Source organism: Polyodon spathula, chromosome 27 (genome assembly GCF_017654505.1).
Source record: "Polyodon spathula isolate WHYD16114869_AA chromosome 27, ASM1765450v1, whole genome shotgun sequence".
Lineage (NCBI taxonomy): Eukaryota > Metazoa > Chordata > Actinopteri > Acipenseriformes > Polyodontidae > Polyodon > Polyodon spathula.
In genome coordinates, this window is record NC_054560.1 from 5,177,698 (window position 1) to 5,201,643 (window position 23,946).

The following is a 23,946-nucleotide window of genomic DNA, read 5'->3' on the forward strand; positions in this document are numbered from 1 at the left end:
TTAATAAAACGTTGTATTAATGTTTCTTTAACTTTTACTTCCCATTGCTGCCTCCTATTTTTGTTTTTTATTTGCTGTTGAGGTTCCAGTGGTAGATTTGAGTTACTTTTATATACATACACTGAGCTTGCTATTGTGGTACAATATCACACAATCTTATTTATGTAAAGGAATATGTCTCTACATCAAATGTAAGCAATTAAATTGTTGCTTTTGTTCAGCAACTTCAAGGGTAAAGTTTACTGAGGGCTTCAGGATCCCACCTTTAATTCACTGCAGTGCTGTTTTCTATATCGGTTTGTAGATAGGGATATATTGATATGTAGAGTTATTTTCACAGGATTGGTATGTATGGCCCAATGAAGTGTGAATACTAGGCACCAGTTGGATTTAATTGAACTGCATGAAACATCCTCTAACTGTAAAGCGGCGTTTATAAACGAGGACAATCGATACATTTTGCATTGAAATGGCGTGATAATGACCGGTGTAGGGTTTCTCACGTCTTGATAGGGCGAGATGTTTCTTTGTCTCTTGATCATTGCATGTGCTGATGAATGGGTTCGACGTGTTCTTCTTTTCGCTGACCAATAAGAAGAAACCTGGTTCTTCTGCTGGAGGTCTCGGACAATAGGGCTGCGAGATTTCAATTAGCATGTGCCAGTCCGGACTCTCGCTGCTGCTTGTGCTTACCTGCGTGTACGCGCTTGCATTGCGACCGAAACGTGATTTAAACACGAAAAAAAAAAAGAAAGGCGGAGTTTGGAAAATGGAAACGAACCCCCCGAAGGACTGACTGACAGTCGAGCGAGCCTGTGCATTTAGAGACATGACCGGAACACACGCCCTTCCTCGCTGAAACTGCTCTTATAAATGATAATGTGGACGGGTGCTTGCCAAACCCCTTGCATGCCAACAAAACAAAAAATGCTAGAAGGGTTGCAAGTAAATGGAAAATGTGCTTCCCTTGTCTCTAAAATAAAGACTTCAAAAGTAGACTTAGGCACCATTGTGGCTCTATCATGCATGGCAAAGTGGTCACTTTGGAGCAGTAAGAGCCAACATGGCACACGCTGTAGTGCAGTTGCATACCGCGCTCGGTTCTGCAAGGCTCGGTTCTGATGGACCGATGAGAGGGAAGTATGGAAACTAATGTTGCGGAAGGGGTTCTCAGCAACTCTAATGGCCAATGAAAGCCTGTGTTCACATGCCAATTACTTCGTTTCTAGCTCATCAGTGGTTACCGCACCTGCCAAATAAAGAATCTATCCAATAACGCATCAGCACCGCGGCGGGCGTTAGCCAGCGCTGACACGGTCCAATCAAGCGAGGGAATGGCTCGTGTGGGCGTGACCCGGTGCGCTCGCTGGTAAACTGGCCGATAATCGTTCGGCCGGGGGTGTAAAGGGAAAGAGAAACCGAGCAAAATAAAGAAAGAAAAGATGGGAGACGACCGGAGCAAAGTGGGAGGTAAATATAATTCACGTAGTTGTATGCTGCTCAAACAAACAAACAAACAAACAGACAAACGAAAGAAAGAAAGAAGGGAACAGCAATGCAAACAGATCTGTTTTCATCCGTCGCGGTGTTGTTGTGTTGACTTTTTTTTTTTTTTTTTTTTTTTTTTTTAATCGGAAGGATTTGGCCCCAATCTTTAAAGTAGGTTTTTTTTTTTTTTTTCTCTGAGACTCTTTTTTTTTTACAAAAAACAAAACACACACACACACACACACACACACCAATATAGAAACGAGGTGAGCGTATTGGGTCCGTGTTGTGCTCTGCACGGGTTAATAATGTATCGAGTTAGCCAAACATGTTTGCGTGCGGTAACTATATCTTATTATTGTCATATTTGGTTGCAGCTGTGTAAATGCAGTGTAATGCAAACTACCCCATGCCTAAGCAGGTCTTTTTACATGTAAATACAGTGTGTTGCTAGTTTAGAAAAGGAGTATGCTTTTTTTGACCCATGAAAGTATTGTAGCCGTATATTGGTGGTATTATTATTATTATTATTATTATTATTATTATTTTAATTTCTTGTTTCAAAATCTCATGTTAATGAAATGTAACATACATTTGTAGGTAGTACAGCTTGCTCCTGACTGACATTTCTTGCATGCAGAGGTGCACGTCTACACTAGTGGTTGCATTTAATTATTCGACGCTTCGATCGCTAAGTTAAATGAGGCTCCTGTTCATTTAAACAAACAAAAAAAAAAAAATCAATATCGTTGATTTAATATCAGTATTTTTAAACATTTTTTAAATTCGTTTTTTTTTTTTTTTTAATAGATTTAGTATATGATATTCGAGTCTGTTGTTTGGGTCTTATGTGTTCAGATCTGTAATTTTTATGATGTGTGTTTTGTTAAAATGTGTGCAAACATGTCTTTGACATGTACAGTGCCTGCAGGCCGTGCCCGGATCTATATAGTACTATACTTTAAACATCTTATGGCGTTGATAACATGCATTGAATTGTGCATAACATAGGGACAGCTTTCTAGTGTGTGACCATGGTTACATTTGACTGAATCACTGTTTATATACAACTATGTAGTGCAAATATTTTTTATTCTTGTAACCCTATTCCAGGGTTGATACTACCGCTGGTGCGTTAATTGAATTGTTGCAGGTAGTTACTGTGAAAGCAGGGATGCAAAATGTAACATTTCTCTGTTGTGAAGCCTTGAGATGCATCCCGAAAGTCCTGCTTTTTGTTCTCTCAACTTCTTACTGTCACCTGGCATTCCTGCATCCAAAAAACACACAGTGCTCTCAGCTCAATGTGCTGTAGCCATATGCAGGTTTTGTGCTGAGTGGCATTGGTGGGAAAGCATACATGTTAGTAAAGGTCGGAGCGTTTTCAAATCTAAACCCAGCTGTTATTTTGAAGGCAATTGGCATCCTATTGGAAATGAATAGCAATTTATTTTGTATCTGTGTTGTTGAATAATTCCTTATTATGTTGGAATACAAAGCACTACTACATTTCTTTAAGTGTATATACCCAAATTTTTCTTCTACAGGCCAATTTTTATATACAAAAAAAAAAAAAAAATGCAATTTGGGCTGCCTGACTACTGTGAATATTGAGCAACGTGTGTGCGACACAGTGTAGTAAATGGGAGCAGTTCAACTTTGACGCAGTGGATAGATGTTCTTGTCTTTGACCATTGTGAGGTCAGGTGGTCAGGCTCAAGTTTAAGCAGCCAGGCTGAATTAGAGCCACACGACTGTGCAGTTCAGCTTCCAGCTAAACTGATTTCTCCGGTACCGTACCAGCTGTTTGGTACTGGATCCTCGCAGCTTGGTCGTGTGAACTGGATTCTGAAATCCGCTCTGTGCCGAGTAGGCTGACAGTGACTCTGTTTCGTTGTGATGATGTAACCCATGAAAAACAGGCGTGTTTTAAAACAAGCCTCATGCTCTTCTATGAAATCTCACTAGAATTTGAAATGTATACAGTAGTACTACCAAAAAGAAAAAAAAAAACATAGTAAAATCACCATTAAGGTCAATCTATTACCTCAATAAACTATCCCCCCACCCTAAAATACACACTGATCAGTTCTGAAAAATACATAATGCAGCATGCCTGCCTGGAGCTGTGTTTCATAATGTATCGTTTTTATAGTTTAAAAACCAAAACTACCTTAAATTTGCACTAGCCTTATTGTTATTATTAACGTCAGTAGTAGCCGCACTATTGTACCCATTTTCCTTTGCTGTAGGTTGGAGGGTATGGGGCATGTTCCAGATGCTTGCGGTAGGTAATGAAGGCGTGTCCAAGGTTTTGAATTTTGTAGAAATAATTCTACATATGATATGTCATTTATAATTACCTACTTCTGTGGGTAATAGCATATGGCATGCATTACATGACAGACAGGTGCCCCTTTCCAACTGAAACTCTTATCATTTAGGAATTGTAAACTTACAGGACTTTCTGGTTTCTCCCGAAGTTGAGGTCGCGGGAGGCAAACTCGAGCTTATCTTTGGGAGCACTGCAGGTTAAAGTTGCAGCAAGCGACCACCACAAATCCTCAACGCAGGTTCCCTTTTCCGCCGTGTATAGTGCAATAGTAGCAGTTTCCAATAAGTAATGTAGTGTGAAATAACAACAGCAAGCTGTTTCAGTGGCTCTAATATTGCATACACCTGCATGTTGAGGTTAAATGAGGGCAGGAACAGATGGTTTTGGAACCTCTTTTCCGCTCAGCTGTAATGAGAGCGCATTCTAGTAATCCGGCGTGTGTCCGTCCTAAACGTTTATCTGCCATGATCAAGCTCTTCAGCAACGTCACCCACATGTACAGCACTAACGCTACAGGAAAGCGAGCTGTGCTTACAATTGAACGTTGTTGGTTTTTCAAATTATCGTAACCCTATGCAATTTGCTGCTGTGTAAATGACTGCCACTAATGGAAGTTTATACAGCACTGTGGCAGGGCAGGAGCCCTGTGCTTGCAGAGGGTTTTTGTGTGTAAATGTAGATTATAAACAGTGTGTGTTTTATAGTAATTTAATTAATGAAGTAGGTGACCCTCCTGCGAGAGCCTGTCTGCTGTGTGTGATTAGCAGGTGTGGAATGTAATCAGCAGGTAGGTGTGTTCCGGCAGGGGTCGTCCAGGCTCCAGTTATTCATCTCAGGGCTGCAGCAAAACCGGGCTGAAGAAGCTGAAATCCGCCAGCATGTGTGTGTGTGTGTGAGAGGTCCAGGGCTGGCTGAAGAGTGAGTAAGCAAGTCGAAACCGCATATAACCGGGCGAGTAGCCCGGGTTTGTTTATTGTTAAACAGAGAAGATTATTTCAGAGATTGTGGATCCCAAGTTTTCGTACACTGTGTTGTATGCGCTCCTTGCGCTGCCGTTGCTGGTAGTGTCACGTCAGCTGTTCAGTGTGTTGTGTAAATTAATCCTGTTCACCTGCAGGGGGCGTATCAACTTCACCCGCCGTCTGGATCTCCTGCCTGTCACTCAGCAGCGGATGCACGCACCCACACGGCAGACGGCTACTCTGTCACCAGCATTAATACCCTGCATCTTTCTAAACATGGGATTTAGGGGAGCTCCCTAATAACTGAATCTCAAAACAATAATTGTGTGAATGTAGTAATTGTTCCAGCTGTGTATAATGGGATTTGAAACAGGATTCATTCATCCTGAATTTTTACAGATCCGTCCTTACTGTGGTCCCACTGCAGACGCATACGCGATGGACTACCATATCTTTCAAAAAATCATTTAACATTTTTGTAAAATATACATAATTTACTCATATTTGTTTACTGTCACACTGTGTGTCCTTCAAACAGAGAGAGGGGCTGCAGCGGGGCATTTTCAACACAACATGGAAGCAGGAAAGTGGAAAATCCAGTTTTTTTTTTTTTTTTTTTTTTTTTTTTTTTGAGGGAGTGGGCACTCAGTTACAACACAGAGTAATGGCAAAGTTCAGAGACGCCTGTCTCTGTTCCTGTGCATTACACACTGCTGTAGGCAGCCCAGTGCGTGAGTGAGCGTCTCTCTCTCGGTTAGAGTCTCAAAGCCGCTGAGGTTGGGTGTAAGAAGCTGCATACAGTACGGGCTGGAGCGAGAAGAGGAGAGGATATTGTTCGGTCTCTGCTTAAAATAATCAATTTATGGAATTTGTTTCATTTATTTATTTACTTTAGATAGTCGTGTAGGAAGGAGACTTTTAAAGGGAATGCTGAAAATCAGATCTGACATTTCAAGTCTTCATCCAAAATGAGGGATAATATCAGATGTGCTATACTGCAATGGATTGAGCCTAGGGTAGGATTCAGGAAAATCCCAGGCTTTTGCTCTGCAGCAAGGCCCCTGGAGTTGGGAGTGCGCTGTCTCCTCTGGCTGCCTGCTGTGAACGTCAGCGCTTTGCTTGACTCAGTAAACTGCTTACCTGCTGCTGCTTTTAAATCAGCTTGCTCTTCCTGTTTTTGTCTTGGGAAGTCTGGGTTGTGTGACATGCGTACTGTAATTTCACCAGTAGCATTTAAAGCTACGTTTTTTAAAACCTTTTTCACACAGATAACTTGCATTATACCGAAAGCATAAGGAAAGAAGTGTCTGTGTAGTCTAACAGGTCCCAAAGCAGCTCCGTTTTGTGTGTGACTAGTGCTTGGGACGGGGTCTGGGTCCCAGCCAGACAACAGTACAGTATCTATCATTGCCCTAAAATTGTTCTTCAAACAAACACAGGAAATGTCTGGGAAAGACAGCTTTCCAAGTTTCAGGGCGGTGGAATTAAGATCCGCCGCTCTTTAGAATCTTGAAATAGACCCCTGTTTCACAGTTGACAGCCCCCTTTCACCTCCAGCCTCTGACTGCTTTACTGTGCCCCTAATCCAAACGATCTGTCCCTCCTCCTCCTCCTGCATTAGTTTCCAGTGTCAGTTCATTGTGAGACTCCATCTGTCCTTCCTTTTGTTTGACTGGATGCTTTGGATTGCGGGAGACTGTGATCAAGGTGGCGAGGCAGAGCAGGAAATGTAATAATCTGGAAAGGAGAAAAGTGCTGGTGAAATTTCAGCTGAACCAAATACAGCAGCCTCTAGTGCTTCCTGAAACCAGTTTTATGTATTTTCCTTCCCAACAATCTACTGATTTTTTTTTTTTTTTTGTTTGTTTTTTACAGCTTTCGTTATTAGCAGTGTTTGATGTGATAATCGAACGCCCATCCGAGAGGTGGGGTGCCTATCCAAGCCCTCCCACCCTGAGGGTGGGGATTCAGTTCTCATTTATCACACTCTGCCCATGCAGGATTGTTTAGAATCTCTGGTGACCATGGTTTTCCTGCCAGAGTTCTGAAGCTCTGTGTTGCTTGTTGGGACGGGACGGGGCGGGGTTACTCTTAGTTTATGTCGGTGAGTTTTTCAGCTTGAGCAGTGGTGGCGCTCTGTTGCTGGTGTTAATGAGCAGGTGTTTCCTGTAATTACAAGCTGGTTTATTTTGGGGAAATATCAACTGAGTGAGCCTATTTAAAAAAAAAAAAAAAAAAATTGCTTACCGCTTATTATAAAACTTTTTATAAATATAACCAGCCAGCCAGAACAGTTTCAAATCCTTTTTTTTTTTTTTTTCTTGTGCCAAAAAAGTGGGACTGTATCTTGTTATCTTGTATGTCTGGCTTCAGTTTATTGTAACATCCGGTTCATTCATTGAAAAAATCCAATGAAAACAAATAGTTCAAATTGAAGTTGAGCTGGTGGTTTTTGCTCTTAAAGACGTGACATGCTGTTTCAATTAAAGCCTGCATGAAGCTGGGTTGCATTTTAAGCATCATTAAAGATCACAGGCACAGAGTAAAGTTGATGGCAAGGGTTTGGGGGATAAAATCAACATGCAAAATGTAAATGGAAATTGCATGTTCTTGAGCTGTATTACCCCTTACCCAATAGCAGCTCCTAAACGAGACCATGGCAAGTGTTGGGAGAATCCTCAGTCTCCGAGCGGGATTTGGCTGTGCATGTGGGGAGAGAGTGATCCCATATGTTGTAATTAAATGGCAATTTTAGAAATGATCCAGTAATCCTGTATTGTTTTATGTGGCCCAGAAGCTATTGTACCTGTGCATTTTATACCCACGCTTTACTTGCAGGCACTTGAATCATAAGCAATTTTCCAAAATGCAGTTTTGTTCTTTCCTGAAAACCCTCCTTTTGATGGCAAGTAACATCGTTTGAATTTGATTAAGTGCATTGTAAGGTATTCCCATCTAAAGGATCACCCCTCTTTAGATACTGTCGTTGTGCTGAGCACAGGCATGCACACTGAAACTGACTGGGGGTATCTGTAGTGGTTGTATTCACCTACCTGATACTGGCTGGCAGGTATATGATGCTGGAATTAATTGTAATGGCAACAGGTTTGACTTAACAAACCACAGCTCTCAATGTATACAAATATTTCCACAGCTGACATTTTCATACCTTCACATCCTTCAGGGGAAACGTGGGTGTGCGCACACCCATGTATTACTGCTGTTATCTTGCATACCGACTCATTGTGCAACCTCCATTCCCGCCATCTAGCAAGAATCCCCTTCCCCCTTTTTTAAAAAAATCTACCATACATTCTAGAATCTGTAACTTTTGCAGTGCTAATAAGAGAATCCGGGTTATAAAGTCTTGGTTGTCACTTCTTTAATACTGGGACACACTGCCGTGGAGGTACTGTCTAGGGCGATTGCAGAGGTAATGGGGTTGAAGCAGGACTTGGTAGTTTTGTTTTGCTTCCAAAAAGGCTGTTGCACATGGTGAGCTGTGGGCTGCAATTACTGTGGACTCTCTATGGAAACTGATGGGGAGCGACTCTCTATGGAAACTGATGGGGAGCGAATGTTCTCTAGCCTGGTCCGGGTGAAGTGAGCATCACCTGTCTCCCTTACCTGGGACTACATATTCCACCGGGGAGGGGGGTAGTGCTGCTTTTATTAGCATTCTCCCAGAGCTGTTCCTGTGGGGGGTGCTGCTAAACTCACTGCACGACGTTATCTGTGGTACAGTGGAAATATAATTAGGTTCATTAAGTCAACTCTCTTCATGTGGGATAGTGTCTCGGGGGTTCCAGAGAGCTTGGTTTAGACAAATTAATTTACGAATTCTATTTTCATGAGAAGAAAGTCTTTTGGAGTTACGTACCGGCTGGCTGGGTCAAAATAGAAAATAAAAATGTGTGCTAAACACCTTTTTACAAGTGTGCTTCCTCTTCATCAGAACCGGTAATGTTATCGAATCCCACAATTTATTGAGCTGGCAGGTGCCTCCATCCAAGGTGACTTAGAGGTGTTGCAGGTCAGGACTGTACAGGGTTACAGTGCAAGATTAATATTTAAATAGTGTAGTTTACACTAACTGCAAATAATACTGCTAGAATACAATATGAACTGGGATGCAACAAGTTAGGATTAAAATATATAATTCTTTTTCTTTTCATTTGAAGTATTTTCAGCCAGAGAAAGACGGGAGCCCCATTAACGATGGGTTTCAAAGCACCGGCCCCTCCTGCTTTGTAACTTTGTCTACGCTGTGCTGAACCACTCCTGCTGTCCGTTTTGATTTCAGGACTGGCTGTAGGCATGGGCTCGGAGAACCCCAGCCCCAACGCCCAGAATCCGGGCTGCAAGATCATGACGTTCCGGCCCACCATGGAGGAATTCCGGGATTTCGAGAAATACATAGCGTACATCGAGTCCCAGGGAGCGCACCGAGCAGGGCTGGCCAAGGTAAGCACTCCCCATCAATGCATCTGATTTCAGTGTAGTTATAAGCTTTAGCTAGCGGTCCATCTAGCTGTGTGTTCTTATTAAGTTGCTAACTTCTTTTTAAAAACGATACCAGCAGTGCCCCGCGTTTACTGTAACTGTCCCAGGGCACGTGGATGCATTTGAACCAGAGATCTGAAATTGCATTTCCATTTAGATTTGGTTTCATTTCCTAAACTTTACAATGTCGGTTTTAAACTTGCTCCACCTATTTTCCAAGGCTCCCTTTTTACAAAGTCTACCATCTGCACCATAACCCATTCCACTGGCACTTTCATTCCTAAAACTCGTTAAGTGATGTGAAACTCTTGGCAGTAGCTGTAGCTTTATGAAGGGTGTAGCTCTGTTTGTAACTGATAGCCCATAGTGGGAAGCACTCCAGTATGTATGACTGCAGTATAAACGCATGTATACACACACACACACAGTCTCTCTCTGTCTGACCCAGGTAATCCCTCCCAAGGAGTGGAGGCCGCGGCAGTCGTACGAGTCGATCGATGAGATGGTGATCCCGGCGCCCATCGTGCAGGTGGTGACGGGTCAGTCCGGGCTCTTCACACAGTACAACATCCAGAAGAAGCCTGTGACTGTGGGGGAGTACCGCAAGCTGGCTAACAGTGACAAGTATGTACAGCCTGAACCCCCCTAAAAACCCTTTTAAGGTTAAGCTATGTGTCCCACAAATAAATGTGTTTATTTTTTTTGCACGAAACAGGGTTTAAAATTTACTGACGGGTTGGAGCTGGTCATCCAAACGGTCAGTTTCCTCCTCGTGATGCCAGAGTCGCTCTCCATTGTGTTTCAGAAGAAACTGTTTGAGCATGCGCTCGTTTCCTTGTGTATTTTAAGAGGATTCAGGTCCCCATTCATCCCTGCTGAAGCAAGTCGGAATGATTTGTAAAAACAACGACGACTAGAAAACATTTAAATGCTTTTTTATGAGAGCTTTTCTTTCTGCTTCGAATGAAGGAAGAAACCAGTGATTTTTCCCTTGCATCATACATGTTTTCCAATGTGCTGTGGTGTGACCATCTGCTGGAATTATATACGTCAATATGCATTGCGTGCTGTGTCAAAGTCCTGCTGGTGGTAGGTGCACAGGAGTCATTTTTTGAATTCACGCAAATAACTTACTGGTGCAGATTTATTGAACTTGTGCCCCAGTTCCATTGTACAACAACCTTGTCCTTTTTGACTGCTGCTCCCTAACAGTACTGATAAGCTGTCTGGTTTACTTGCTACCTGAAAAATTTAAATACGTTTGCATGAAACAAAAGGTGAACACAGTGGACTGGATTGATTCCAGGCCGTCTTTTGTGAATAGCTGCGGAAGGGAATGCAGACTTTGAATCTGGCAGTAACCTTGGCTCTGGTTTGTGCGCAGATATTGCCCCCCTCGGCACCAGGACTTTGAGGATCTGGAGAGGAAATACTGGAAGAACCTGACTTTTGTGTCCCCCATCTATGGAGCTGACATCAGCGGATCTCTGTACGACAAAGTGAGTTGCAGAGAAGGTTTTAGTTTAGCTTTTTCTGTTGGGAAAACTAAAAACCGTGGACTTGCACATACATATTTTTGCAAAGGGGATATAGTGGAGGCAGTCATACACACCTACGTCCAAGTGTCACCTTGCAATTATCTGGAGAACTGCTCATCCAATTGCTAGGTGGCTTGGGGTTAACATTAGCATGTATTTATAGAATTTTATTGGTTTTTTGTTATACAGTTAATTGCATGCTGGTGTTCACAATAGCATCGAACATCTTTAACAACATGCTGGTATATTTCTCTTTTTTTCCTTTTTGGAAAAGATTAAATACTCCCGTAAAGGAGAGAGGAAATTAGCAGACTATGGAATGATATGACAAAGTAGGTATTTAAATGATATTGACTCGCCACAGAAGAGAACATACATTTACAAATTCATTTTTTTTTTTTTTTTTAATGAAATGTATCTGCTGCCACCTAGTGGAGACAGGCATGCCCTGCAGCCTTCTCAGAAAGGCGCAGATTCTGTATTCAAACTAGAAGCAAGTCTCCTTTGGCACACTGTGTTGGGAATGTTAAGTGGTTTCTGTTTTTGGAGATGGTTTAAGGGTGACAGAATTAAGACCCAGTGAAAGAAAACGATAAATGAAAGAAAAATGAAAACCATAACCCAATAAGAACGAAATAAGTACATTTCAGGAAATGCTGCACAGCAGGATCCTCTTTGTGTGCTTTGTAGTTGGTAATGCATCTAGGTAGCTTTTTGACCCATCTCTCTTCTTTTAAGTACCAGAAATTCATGAGTTAAAACAAAACTATAGTGTCTTGGTGAACTTGGAGCCATCCTTACACTTAGTTTTATACATGCAGAACAGTGGCCTCTAGTGGCTGCCGGGTGTCTGTCGAGCTGTGTGTGTGACTGTGCTGCGTTGCAGGGCATTCGGGAGTGGAACATCAGCAAGCTGAACACGCTGCTGGACATGGTGGAGCAGGAGTGCGGCATCGTGATCGAGGGAGTCAACACCCCCTACCTGTACTTTGGAATGTGGAAGACCACCTTCGCCTGGCACACTGAGGACATGGATCTGTACAGCATCAACTACCTGCACTTCGGAGAGCCCAAGTCCTGGTGAGCCCATCCCGCCCCCCCCACTGGCTGCTGCCTGTCCGTTTATTGCTTGCTTGCGTGCGAATCGCGACAGGCTTGCACCCTCCCCTTCTCTCCCGTCTACCTGCTATTACATAAAAAAACAACGCTAATTACAGAAGCGTTACCCAAAGGAAATGGACTAATTTTCCGATTTTTTTCCAAGCCTTGTGATAGTCTGTGTGCATTTAGGCATTTTTGATCACCTCATCAGTGCCTCTGCCCCCTCTCTGTACGTCCGACACACAAATCCAGGATTTTGTGATTTCCTGATTGGAATCCCCCGACATGAGGCACTAAATCCGATGAGCTCTAATAGAAGCCCCGCATCTGGTCCCAAGATGCTAAACACTGAGCCGGGTTTACCAGCTGGTTGGGATCTCCTGCTCCTGCAGACAGTTAGAGCTCTTAAAGCAAGGTGCTTTAGGTAATGCATTGGGGATATTAGAAACATGTTCGCTGTAGGGTTGGAAGGATTATCGCGAAGCGCGATATTAACGACTTACGACAATCGCGATACCAACGAGTTTCATTTAAAGCTGCAGAGAATATTCAGATTGTGGAGTGGCTTTATTTTAAAAAGACGACGGAAAACAGTGTGAGTGAGGAGGAATCGCAAACTCGTGATTTTAAGTCACGGTCATTTTTAGAGGATCATTTAATGTCTCTTATGAAGGGAGAGGAGCCACCAAATGTGGCCGTCAGGTTGGCTTTGAATCCAGTCCTCTAGGGCTAGCTACCTTTGTTTTTGTGCATGCAGGTTTTCGGAGACAGTCCTGGTAAAGTAGGGTTTTATATAGAGCCCAGTGTGCTTTTATACGTGGACACAAGTCATTGTAGTGTCTCTTCGTAGTCACTGGAGGGAGCTGTGGTATAGCAAAGTGCTGAGATTACTGTTTAATTTTTATATATATAAATAACAGTATTTCAAAATAAATAATAATCCTCTTTGGAAAAATGAGACTTGCTATAATTCGGCCAGGCAGAAGCCCGTGGAAAGGGTGTCTGTAGAAATGCAGCTTGTAGACATTCATGCACCTCTTAATAAATCATTTGTGCCCATGGCCACACTTGGAAGATAAGATTTTTTTTTTTCTCAGCATTTTTCATGCAGTGTTCCTGTCCTGTGTTGGAGATGTAATGTATGCTGATTAGCTGATGCGTTCGTTTGCTTCTGCAGACACCACCAGCTCTGTACTGGAGTGGGGATGTCAGGGTCTGGATTGGGTTTGATACCCAAGAACCAGACTGATCCAAATGCAATTCTACTGGATTCTTACACAGACCTTTCAGCCCAAGTGAAGGGGAGTCTTTGGGGTTCATATAATCAGAGTCATAGATTGAGATCCCGGAAGAAGGAATGAATGAAGCCTAGCAGGAAAACCCCAAGAAAAATAAGTGTGGAAAACACGATATCTCAGACATCTGTATTATTTTAATAGCTTCAAATGTATTGAATTACTTGTTGAAAATTGCTCTTCATTTGTCCTGGGTTCGGTATTCCCTAAAACTGCCCTGGCTTTGTGTGGATAAAGTGTTGCAACTAACAGACGGCCTCATTCTGTTCAAATCATGTGACCGTGTAACCTTTCCACCCCCACGCATTACCTATATATCTAGGCTGAGGAGGCGGAGCTAGCACAGTTGAAATGCTGTTCAGTCCTGGCATTTAGGATTCTCCAGACAAGCCAGGTAAAGACAGATAGAGAAGAGAACTAAACTCAGTACTGGAGCAATGGAACAGAGAACCGCTCAAAATCATCGCGGACAGCCTAAAATAGCAACGGCAGTGTAAAAAAAAAAAATAAAAAATACTGTAGTAGAGTCGATTCTTCCTAGCTCTGGTCTTTAATAGGATTGGAAGAAGCCTCCTGAACCACCAGGAAGCATCCTGGCAGATACAATTGCAGTGTAGGAAGCAGTGCAAGACATTGGCAAGCTGAGTGACTTGCTGTCTGCAGCTCCAGTGAGCGGCTGGAGAGTGTGTGACACACGCCCGTCCTGGGACCAGGAGATGTGGTTTCACTGGCTCGGTGTAATTCTGTCTCCTTGGGCAGGTTTATGACAGGAGCGCTGTTCGTTATATATGTGATACTGGAAGGGCGAATCAGCTGTTTTGCTTTTCTCTACCCCCCCCCCCCCCCCCCCCCCCAATTGTAATCTGTTTTATGGCTTTTTCTGATGTAGTCTCTTTTTTTAACTCATGGCCCTGTTTGATTTATATGTTGGAAAGCGGTTCCACTGTTAGCTGTCGAATCTCGCTGTGATTAAACCTGTGCGGACAGGCCGATAAAGAAGCTTCTTCTGGTCAAGGGAAAGCGGTTGGGATTCCTGAAACCAGCACTGCTTTGCTGTGGCTCATCCAGTCAAGTCCTTGAACAGTTCCATCTAGCTCTTTTAATTGCAGCTTATTAAGTCAGTTTCCTGAGTTTGAAAAATGCCATGCAGCTTTTGCAAGGCAGTATTTCCGAGACCGTGTCCAAATGAGGCATTTTGAGCAATTCCAGTAAGGTAAAGCTGACTGTGTCCGCTGCAAGGTGTTTTATCATTCTAGGTGGGGAGTCCTGTTGCCTGTCGCATTAGTGCCTCTAAATGACAGGTTTCATTGCTTTGTGGTGAATGATTTTCTTCCACAGTAGTGTTGCTGAGCAGCGGGTTTACTGTATTAGCTGGGGCTTGCACTGGAGCAGACTGGGTGGGAAACGGTCAGATATCAAACTGTCAGTGTTATTAGTCGCCATGCAGATAGATTCTATCTCGACGAAAATTTGAACTACGTTTTATTGGAGATTAAAAAGCATTAATTTTACCTTCCTCTTTATTTTTGGGTCTGGATGTTCTAGTTTTTATTATTTATTTATTTTGGTTTGCTGTATAATGTACAGCAGCTGTTTTATTGGTAAGACTCTGCATGCATCATCTATACCGCAGTCATTAAGTAAATCAGTACCGGCCTTGACATTAAGAAAGCTGTTTGTAAAAAAAAAAATGCATGCTGCACATTATCACCATGTTGGAGCTGCAGTTAGGCAGAATAGCCAGCAGGTGGCAATGTGGCTAAATTGATTTGATACGAGAATATGGTGTGTGTGTGTGTGTGCATAGCTAACGGCAAATAGCTGACTATATTCCACTTAGCTGATATGTGCTTGTGGATTTCAAGCAGGCTTCTGGTTTAATGCACTGTGAATGTATAAACGGCTCTTAATAATGTTAAATCTGAGAGTGGCGCATCCAGTAAAGGTGCTCTGTGTTGAGTGCAGGATGTGTCCTATAGCCAGGAGATTGCAGGTTCGAATCCAGGTCCTTGTCGACCGTGACCAGTGGTTCCTAGGGGGCAGCGTATAATTGGCAGAGCTTGTCAGAGTTCACGAAATTTTAGTAAAATAAACTAGCTGTTCAGATTCTGAAAAATATTTTATTTGCATGACTCCCCCCCCCCACCCCCCTGCAGAGCCCCACTTCATCCGTCAATATTTAGCATTTCCAAACCCATTAGCAGGAACAGCATAGTCGGTGTCCCTCGTTTTATCATTTTGGCTGTTTCATTAGGCAAACCGGAACTAATCCATAAATCACTGCAAAAATCACGAAGCACACGCAGGGGGGGGGGGAGAGGATAAATGAATACAAATTAAGTGATATTGTCATCTTCCCAAAAACAAACCACAAAGAGAAATCAATTTCACACGCACCAAGGCCCTCGTCTGCTAACAGCTTTCTTCCTGTTTTATTTTCTTCTTTTTTGTTACTGTGCAAGTTCAAGGCAGCTGTGGACTGAAGGGTTAGTTTGCACTGCGGTTACACACAGCTGTACGACTCTCTTCTGTGTGGATCCTTTCCATTCATCTCTTCTTCCAGTAATAATAATCAATCTATTCTATTCAAACAGCACCAGTTTTTAATACTGGAGCGTTTTGACTCCTATAAGCATTGCCCAATATGATGAAATACAGGGGTACTAGGTCTATAGTGTTGAGAGTATTGAAAGGCAACTTTTGTAGTGGTCTGAAGTATCAGTTTATCTCAACTAATGTATTTTTCCTATTTGATAATCGTCTTGTATATCATTTTCTGGTTACATCATCGCATCCTAGCTATTTTTTTTTTTTTTTAAAGCAGTAGATGTAAGAAATACCACAAACCATCACTGTGCCATTTCTTTCACCCGCTTGGAGCTGAGAGTTGCAGGGGGACAGGTTATTCGTTTCACTCTGGTGTACCAGCTGAACTCTGAGAGAAGCCTTTTGAGACCGCAGGGGTATGCTTTAAGGCTCTCTGTTTTTTGAAGTCCCCGAGATGCGGGGGCTTGAAAAATAGAACATGCTATAAGGTGAAGCTGAGCAAGAAGAGGTGTTTGTTTAATAGCAATGTGTTCATTTCAGATACCAGCGCTGTTCAGATTAAATGCAACCTGCAGTGTTCCAGAACTGTACTCGGGTTTAACACAAACTGACTCGGACACACACTAGCAGACAGGAGGGAGAGCCCGTCAGTTAAATAAGTCTTGGGTCATGACTACATTGGTTAACACAAAAAATAGCTGAGCTGCTTGTGGCAGTAGTATTTAAGACCATTAATAGGAGGCTGTGTGGTCCAGTGGTTAAAGAAACAGGTTTGTTCAAATCCCAGCTCAGCCACTGACTCACTGTGTGACCCTGAGCAAGTCACTTACCCTCCTTTGTGATGGTGCTTCACTATGAAAGGCGCTATATAAAAATAGATTATTATTAAAGCAGATCTGTAAGACATAAGTGTGTACATGTCATTTAGGTGGTTCTAGCTCTTTGAGAAAGTTTGACAGTGTGAATAAAGTCTTCCAGTGTCTTCCAAATGGAAAGTGGTTTTAGATTAAAACTTAAAAGAACTCCTGAGTTCCCCGAGAGTTTAATCTTTCCCTGTCAGTTGTTAAAAGTACATTTACTCACACGGATGAACCTTCCACTCTTTGACGCGAACGTCTCTGTTTTTAAAATTCATCATTTTCCCTTTTTGCTGTAATTATAGTGTGTTAAACTGCATGGTGCCTGTTTGCCTAACCCCTGTGCAGCAACTGTGAAATTAACTTTCTTCCCCTCCAACACTGCTCCGATCAAAATGACATTCTCTGAAGATCTGCTGTCAAATCTCAAAGACTGTTGAGCAATTCTCCGGTGTGCATTGAGGAAATAAAAAATAAAAAACTGAACAGGTTCTTTCAAAACTGGAGCCCCCCCTTTTTATTATTAGATTTCACTGGGGAGGAAAAAAGTGGTTATTCTTGAATGCAGCAGTCTTTGCATGCATGTAACTCCTTTTTAAAAGTTTCTTTGCATGCTCTTCAATGTAGAATCTGCTTCTTGAGAATAGGTAGTCACTCGCATTCAAACCTCCTGTCACACCTCCTGAACTTGCACACTGGAAGGATTTCAAGCTCTGTGCACCCCCTCTCTCATTTTTCTCCACTTTCGTTCTTTCTCCATGCGTCTTGTTTTACATGTGAAGAACCTCATTTTGAAGAGTGCTCACTCCTGCTTTCAGATAGACCCGGGGCGGGTGAAGATTTGATCAGTCGGATTGTTGTGAAACTGACAGTCCTGGATGCAGCATTCAAGCTCCAGCAACATGTGTAGCTGTTTGAGCCGTTCCAAGCTTTGCCACTGTGAGCTAAATAAAATATCTGAGCTTGGGACTGCTGTAGCTCACCAGTCCGGATAAGCCTGAAGCTTGGACTGTGCTACTTTAAGGCAGTTTGCCTTGAACACAAACCCAGCACATCGCTTCGGACTGCTCATTTGACGTCACTTGGTCATGTGATCATGGAGCACTTTGACACTCCCAGACGATGGCTAGAACACCGAGGCAAAGCTCTTGTTTTGCTGCCCTTTAAATTGCCCAAGTGTTATTCTATGAGGGCTGGCCGTGGAAGAGAAATGGTATCTACCACTCTAATTGTGGCTCCATCACTGCTGTCAGCACACTTCTTTAATTCCAGACTTGCTAGTCTCTTACTCTTTTGTCTGCCTGATAGTCATGCAGCCGCAGAGAATGTTCAAAAAAATGTTTTGCACCTTCTTGGATCTGAAGGAGGGGACAGGAGAGGAGGCACTTTTTCACGAGCTGATAGTGATAATTATTCACATCTGTTAAACAAAACACAATCAAGTATTCCCTATTAATAGCGCAACCCTCGGAGAGTATACATTATTTATCACACATGCGTGGCGCTGAACTACACTGGCAATGGGGCTGCCTGAGGAACAGGCAGGGGGTTCTCGGAGGCAGTAACTACATGCTTCTGAGAAACTACAGGGAAGCGACTGACTGCCGTGATGGCCCTATGCAAAAAATACAAATAAAAAGTGATTCACACTGTCAAATGTTCTTTTAAAAGAACATTTGACTGTGTGAAGAGTAAAGCAAAGAAAATAATTTGACAGACTCTCGGAACAGAAGGTGCTGTGCAAAGCCACGTAGCTGGCGTTTGATTCTGCCACCTGTCTGATTTGAGAAATATTTGGGTCGAGCCTTGTGTTTACATTCGGTAGCTCTGTTCGACTGAGCAGCCGTTCTTCTCCAGATCTCTCCTCTAATTCGCACCCCATCTGTGGCTTCCCAAAAGGTGGAAACTATCTGGTGTGTGTGTGTGTCCAGAACCTGCATTGTGTATCTACTAAAGCAGTTTTGCCAGCGCCTAGCAGGATTATTACGAGAACTGCAGCTTCTCAAACTTTTCATTATGAATTGGTGTAAATGATTAAGTAAAGCCAATGAGCAGACCATATGTTCTTTACGATCAGCGCGAGTGGTGAATCACGTGTGCTTGGAGAGCGTGCAGCACCTAGCTATGTTTACAGGTTGGTTTGCAATGAACGATTGCTACAGATTTATCTGCTTGCTCCATTTTAAAAAGTTGTATGCAGTGCCATGATGGCTGCTTCAAAATGTCATTCCCTATGTATACCCTGACAAGCAAGAAATTAACCAGTCTCCTAATGACTGAGTTTTGTGCTGTGGCTGTAGGCGTTTGGAAATCTGGCAAAGGGATGTATGCAGTGTATTCTGGAAATAAAATTAAATGCAGAGGGAATGTAAGTCTACATTCTCACGTCTTACTGTGGGGGGGTTATGATGTAATGTTAAATGGCTCTTCATATACTGTGCTGTGTGTCACGTGATGCTGAAAATTGAGAAAGGAAAACGGAACATTTGCAGTGAGAAATATATTCTTGCTTGTGTGGTTACCTCTGCTTGTCACGCAACTTTGCTTTTCACTCAGCTGGGCTTTGTGTCTCCAGGGGCGTCTTGCCCAGCTGTGCTCTCAGTAAATAAGCCTAATTAAAGTCTATATTATATACAGCAGCTTGCTTGAGATGCTTTGTGGCGCTGCAGTGTGTTTGAATAGCTCGGTGGCTAGTGCTGGGCTGCAGTGTGGAAGGTGGTGTGTTTGAGTACACACGCTTGTCACGCTGTATCATGAGGACTGCTCATCGTAGATCATAATGTAACAGTGAGGGTTTTATCCTTTTAAACACCGGGGAGTAATCCTCATATTTGTACTCTGCTTGTCTGGTGTAGTAGCTGAGGTTCAGCGTGTGTTGTTACTTCCGTCTGTGCTGTGCTGTTTTGATTCGAGTGGTTCCCAAGATAAAAACACATTCAAACTCCAGAAGAATGAGCTCGTCACTTTTTGAAACTGTATAAAAAGCCAGGTAAACATGGTGTGTGTTTCGCTACAAAAAAACCCAGGAGCTTCAAACGTTGAAAAATAAACGCTGAAAAGGGGAATTAAATGGCACGAAAAAATACCCTGATCATGATCTAGCATTCGCTCTAGCCTATGCTGAGGTTGAAGGCTATTTGTTCACAGCTGCTCTTATTTATGTAGTTTTAAGATGTTTTTTTTTTTTTTTTTTTTCTCGCATTCTTAGTTTACAGTGAGAGTTTCAAGGTTATGCGCTTTGCGGATAATGATCATGTGTTTTGCGGATAATGACCGCACACTCTGAATCTCATTTGCGAGATGATCCTGTGTGGACTTGTCTGTTTTGTGATGCTGTCAACCACAGTTACGAGTTCAGGCTAGAAGAAATCGGTCTTCCATGTCGGAGAGATGGATGTCAAACCACTACTGCGTACAAATACTCAAACCAAATCAACGCATCGACCTTTGTTTCCAGATTTGGATTGTAGGCTGCAAACGAAACAGCCCCTTGTTTCCTATTGATAAGATGAGAGCTACTGCTTAGAGATTCCCGTTGCACAAACATGCCATAACAAGGCTGAGAAGCTGTTGCTTATTTTGTGAATGCTTTTTAAAAACAATACTTAACAATTTACTGTATTATAAGAGTCAGTTTTGCTGCTAGAAAAGGGGTTTGGAAGGAGAGAGTTGGGCAAATCATTAATACAAGGACTGCCAGGATTCATTTAAGCCTCAGGTGGCTGTTTTTACTTGCTATGTTCATGGCTTGTGGAGTTGGGTATAGATGTGTGGCCGGTACTGGGGTTACAAGGCTATCTGTGATGTATTAAGCGCTCTGTGAGCTTGTCAGCAGTGTGTGTTGCTAGCAGTGTCTTGGTGCCGCTGCTCGCCAGCACTGCCTGGAGCGTCTTGACTGATAAACCAATTCAATTAATTAGTTTCCTTTTCAAGGTTCATCTGCCGCTGATCTATTGAAGTGTCTTTTGTCTCGACTAAAGCTAGCCTTGGATTGTAAAAGCTGTTGCAGTTCACTCCTTCGTAGTTGAGCTTCTCGAGTGGATGAATGGGAGTGAGGTTTGGAGAGAGGGGTTACATTGTAGACACTCTTAAGGAGGTGTATGTAATCAACGTTAAACTGAACGCCTTTTCTTCATCAATGAGGACGTTCTCAATCCTTTCGTGTTCCTTCTACTATTCCTTAGGGAACTGTAATACATGTATTTTATTTGGGTTAGGTTAGTGGAAATAATTCAGATTTTTATTTTGAATGTTCAGCAAGTTTAAGGTTTTTTGTTTTGTTACAAGAGCAGTTATTATAATTGAGCTGTAACAGCATGAGTTTGAATGGCAGGTCCTTGTAGAGATTGAAGAAAGGTTGCTATGCACATTCACTGCCTGCAGGGAAGCACAGAAGATCTGCTCCAATCCCATTAGCAGGGCTGTTGTTTTTCAGCATCGTTTGTAATTTGCTCTATAAAATGTAAGCGTGTTTTGAAGTCGTTTGTGTGGAAGTGATTATGTAGGATACTTTCAGTGTTGGATTCTCTTGCTGCCGTTTCGAGATTTGATCCTGTTTTCTCTTTTATTCTTTGTTTGACAAGGCTGCACCCCATGCTGCAGGCAGTTCGGTCCGTCCCTCGCTCTGTGCAGACTGGGGGATTGACTCGATCAGGCTATACCCCGCTTGCATATCTCATAACTTGTTTTGTTTTTTTAGAGCTTATTGCAGGACCTGGGTATTCAACTGCATTGCATCGGCCATTTATTTTAAATCTTGGCAGAAAAATAATTGTTGATGCAATCTAGGCTGGTTGCCCCCAGTTCTCAGAAAACTATGCAGTTGTGGCTGAATGCCTGTGCATTTTAGTGCTCGAAAAAAGCTTAGACAATGGCACTGGCTTCAGTGAGAGAGGACGCACCTTGCCGTTGAGCCTCGGAACATCAAACAAGGCTAAATCATGTAGCCACAGAGTGCTAGGTTAGAGACCACCAAACCTGGTTTTGCAGATTTGTGCAGCAGAAGAGCCAGATCCATCCGACAGAAACACGGAAGGCTGGAGTGTTTTTATACTGGCACAAAGTACGAGATGCTGTAAGATGCGGTGTCCTATTGCCCGAGGCCTTCTCCTGGCACAGCGTCTCTCTCGCTCACAGTTCTGCATTGCCAGCCTGCCTGGCACCACAAACGTATCTCCTTTACACAAACGTGGAGCCACTTCACTGCAAACCCTGACAGACTGCACCACTTTAGAGCCATTTCATGGTGTTGAGTGTCTTATTAGGCCTTTCATTAACTGGAGCCTAGCCTAATAAAAACCCTTTTAACCCAACCCCCCCAGCACACTTAGGGGAACAGAATTGTAACAATTAAAATGGCCATTAATTCCACCCCTCCCCCTTTACTCATACAACAAAAATAATGATTTTGCCCTGTAATCTTCCCTCCTGATTTTAATGAATGGAAAAACCTCAACAGCTTAATGATCCAGCTCTTGGTTAGGGCTGAATATTTTACTCTTTCCCTCGAGAAATCTGTTCCAGAGAAGGATGCGGTTTTGATTCTATGAACAAGGCTTTTTGATGTTTCCACTCTGGACTGATTCTAAAGCTTATGTAACATTGTAACAGAACGCATTATTTTTAATTGGCTCTACTTTAGTGCGATTCCTCCTGGCTCGCAAGCGTGCTGTAACCTACTGTTACCCTAATTGCCAGCTCAAAATTAGTTAGCTAACTGAACTCCATTGAGGTAATTTCAATGAGTTTCTTCACTTCTAATAATAACTACAAATTTAGTTTTGAAGACTGCCTAGCATAGTTCATTTAACATGTATTTTAATCAGGAAAGTGCCCTTAAGATATAGAAGGTTTGGGCTGTTGCACTGTGGCAATTCATAAACTGAACCTTTCAGATAGCCCTCCAGCTATATTTGTTGTATATTCCGGGAAAAATCTATTTCTGAAAAGAAGCTGTAAAATATTTAATGTGCTTGTTTTTCAGGTATGCAGTACCACCAGAGCATGGCAAGAGACTGGAGCGCTTGGCAAAAGGTAATCTTTCATTTCCTACTGAGTTACCTGGCTGAACCAATATGCAAATTTGTACTATGCAGATATGCACCAAATATAGGCTTGTACCCTTTGAACAGAGGCCAGCAAAAATGATATGCGACTGCAGAAACCAGCTGCTGCTCACCCTTTATGAAACTTGGGGCTGACTCGGCGAACTTTCTAAAACCCAGAGAACACTTACAAAGCCAGCACCATCGCAATGCAAATTTTGTGCATGTGTCAGTCAGCTGCGTGTAGCAGTGACGTTTCAATACACCATTCGAGAAAGCTTTTTTTTTTTTTTTTTTTTTTTTTTATAATGTGTTTATATGATGGAGCGCACGCTTGCAGATGTTGCCAGTGTGTTGTTGTAGCTTTTTAAGTGCATTTGAATTTTGTGCTACAAATCGGCACATAGTTCACCTTGGCCAAAGTGGGACTCAATCCAACTTACATTGAGGATTTTATCATAGTTCCAAGGCATACGTATTGCCTTTAGCGCACCTGTTTTGAAGGAAATCCAGGAAGGTGATCACCGGGAAACGAACGGTGATCCACGTGGGATGAAGAGCCTGCTGTCTGTGCCCCTGTAGTGCTTAGCTTAGACTGTCGCGCCAGTCCCGCAGGCAGCGGGAGTGGCTTTACAATGTTTCAATCTACCTGATGGCTATTGACTGCAGCACACAGGTTACTGTACTTGAATGACTCTGCTGGTATTTTCTGTAAGAAGAAACCTTTCTCCTTTTATTATAACTCTAGTAAAATACATTCTATTGGACAGAACAGTGTTGGTCTCCTTTTCCTTACTTGGTAATTTGATAGTTTTTACTGTAATGTAGTATAAATTAAAGGAATATTCACACATCCAAAAACTCTTGTCCCAGCACTAATTATTTTATATGCATTGCATAGTATATCAAACTCGAGACCAGTACAATAAAGACATGCAGTTACAGATGTCTGTAAACGAGGTACAACAGGTGACGTCTGTCATGTTATTTTTAACAGTATCTGTTCTTGAAACTGTGCAAATAAGCAGGTCTCCCTGCAACCTTGCAACGCAGCTGTATAATAAATTAAACATTGTTTACTATTTAAATATGGCTCGGGTTTTATTACATTTTTGTGGTCGTCCTTTTAATCTTTAATGAAGCGCAGTCGCCCCGGGGGGGGGGGGGGGTGGGAGAGAGGAGAAAGCGAGAGATAGAGATGCAGAGACAGGCACCGACAAGGTTGCTGTTTTCAAGAGGTGCCAGGTGATTTATCTTAGCATGCCAGTGTGGCTGT

General features: G+C 42.6%; 1 protein-coding gene across 2 annotated transcripts in view; it reads left to right on the top strand.

The window, feature by feature from the left end:
• The first annotated feature begins 1,344 nt into the window (after window positions 1-1,344).
• Window positions 1,345-23,946, top strand: part of LOC121301427 (lysine-specific demethylase 4B-like) — a 69,144-nt gene continuing 46,542 nt past the window's right edge. For both annotated transcript variants that reach the window (XM_041230816.1, XM_041230817.1), the window contains exons 1-6: window positions 1,345-1,470; window positions 9,089-9,249; window positions 9,737-9,912; window positions 10,673-10,787; window positions 11,713-11,906; window positions 22,610-22,659. In XM_041230816.1, the coding sequence (XP_041086750.1) occupies window positions 1,443-1,470; window positions 9,089-9,249; window positions 9,737-9,912; window positions 10,673-10,787; window positions 11,713-11,906; window positions 22,610-22,659 (724 nt within the window). In that variant the 5' untranslated portion in view covers window positions 1,345-1,442. The remainder of the gene's footprint in view (window positions 1,471-9,088; window positions 9,250-9,736; window positions 9,913-10,672; window positions 10,788-11,712; window positions 11,907-22,609; window positions 22,660-23,946) is intronic.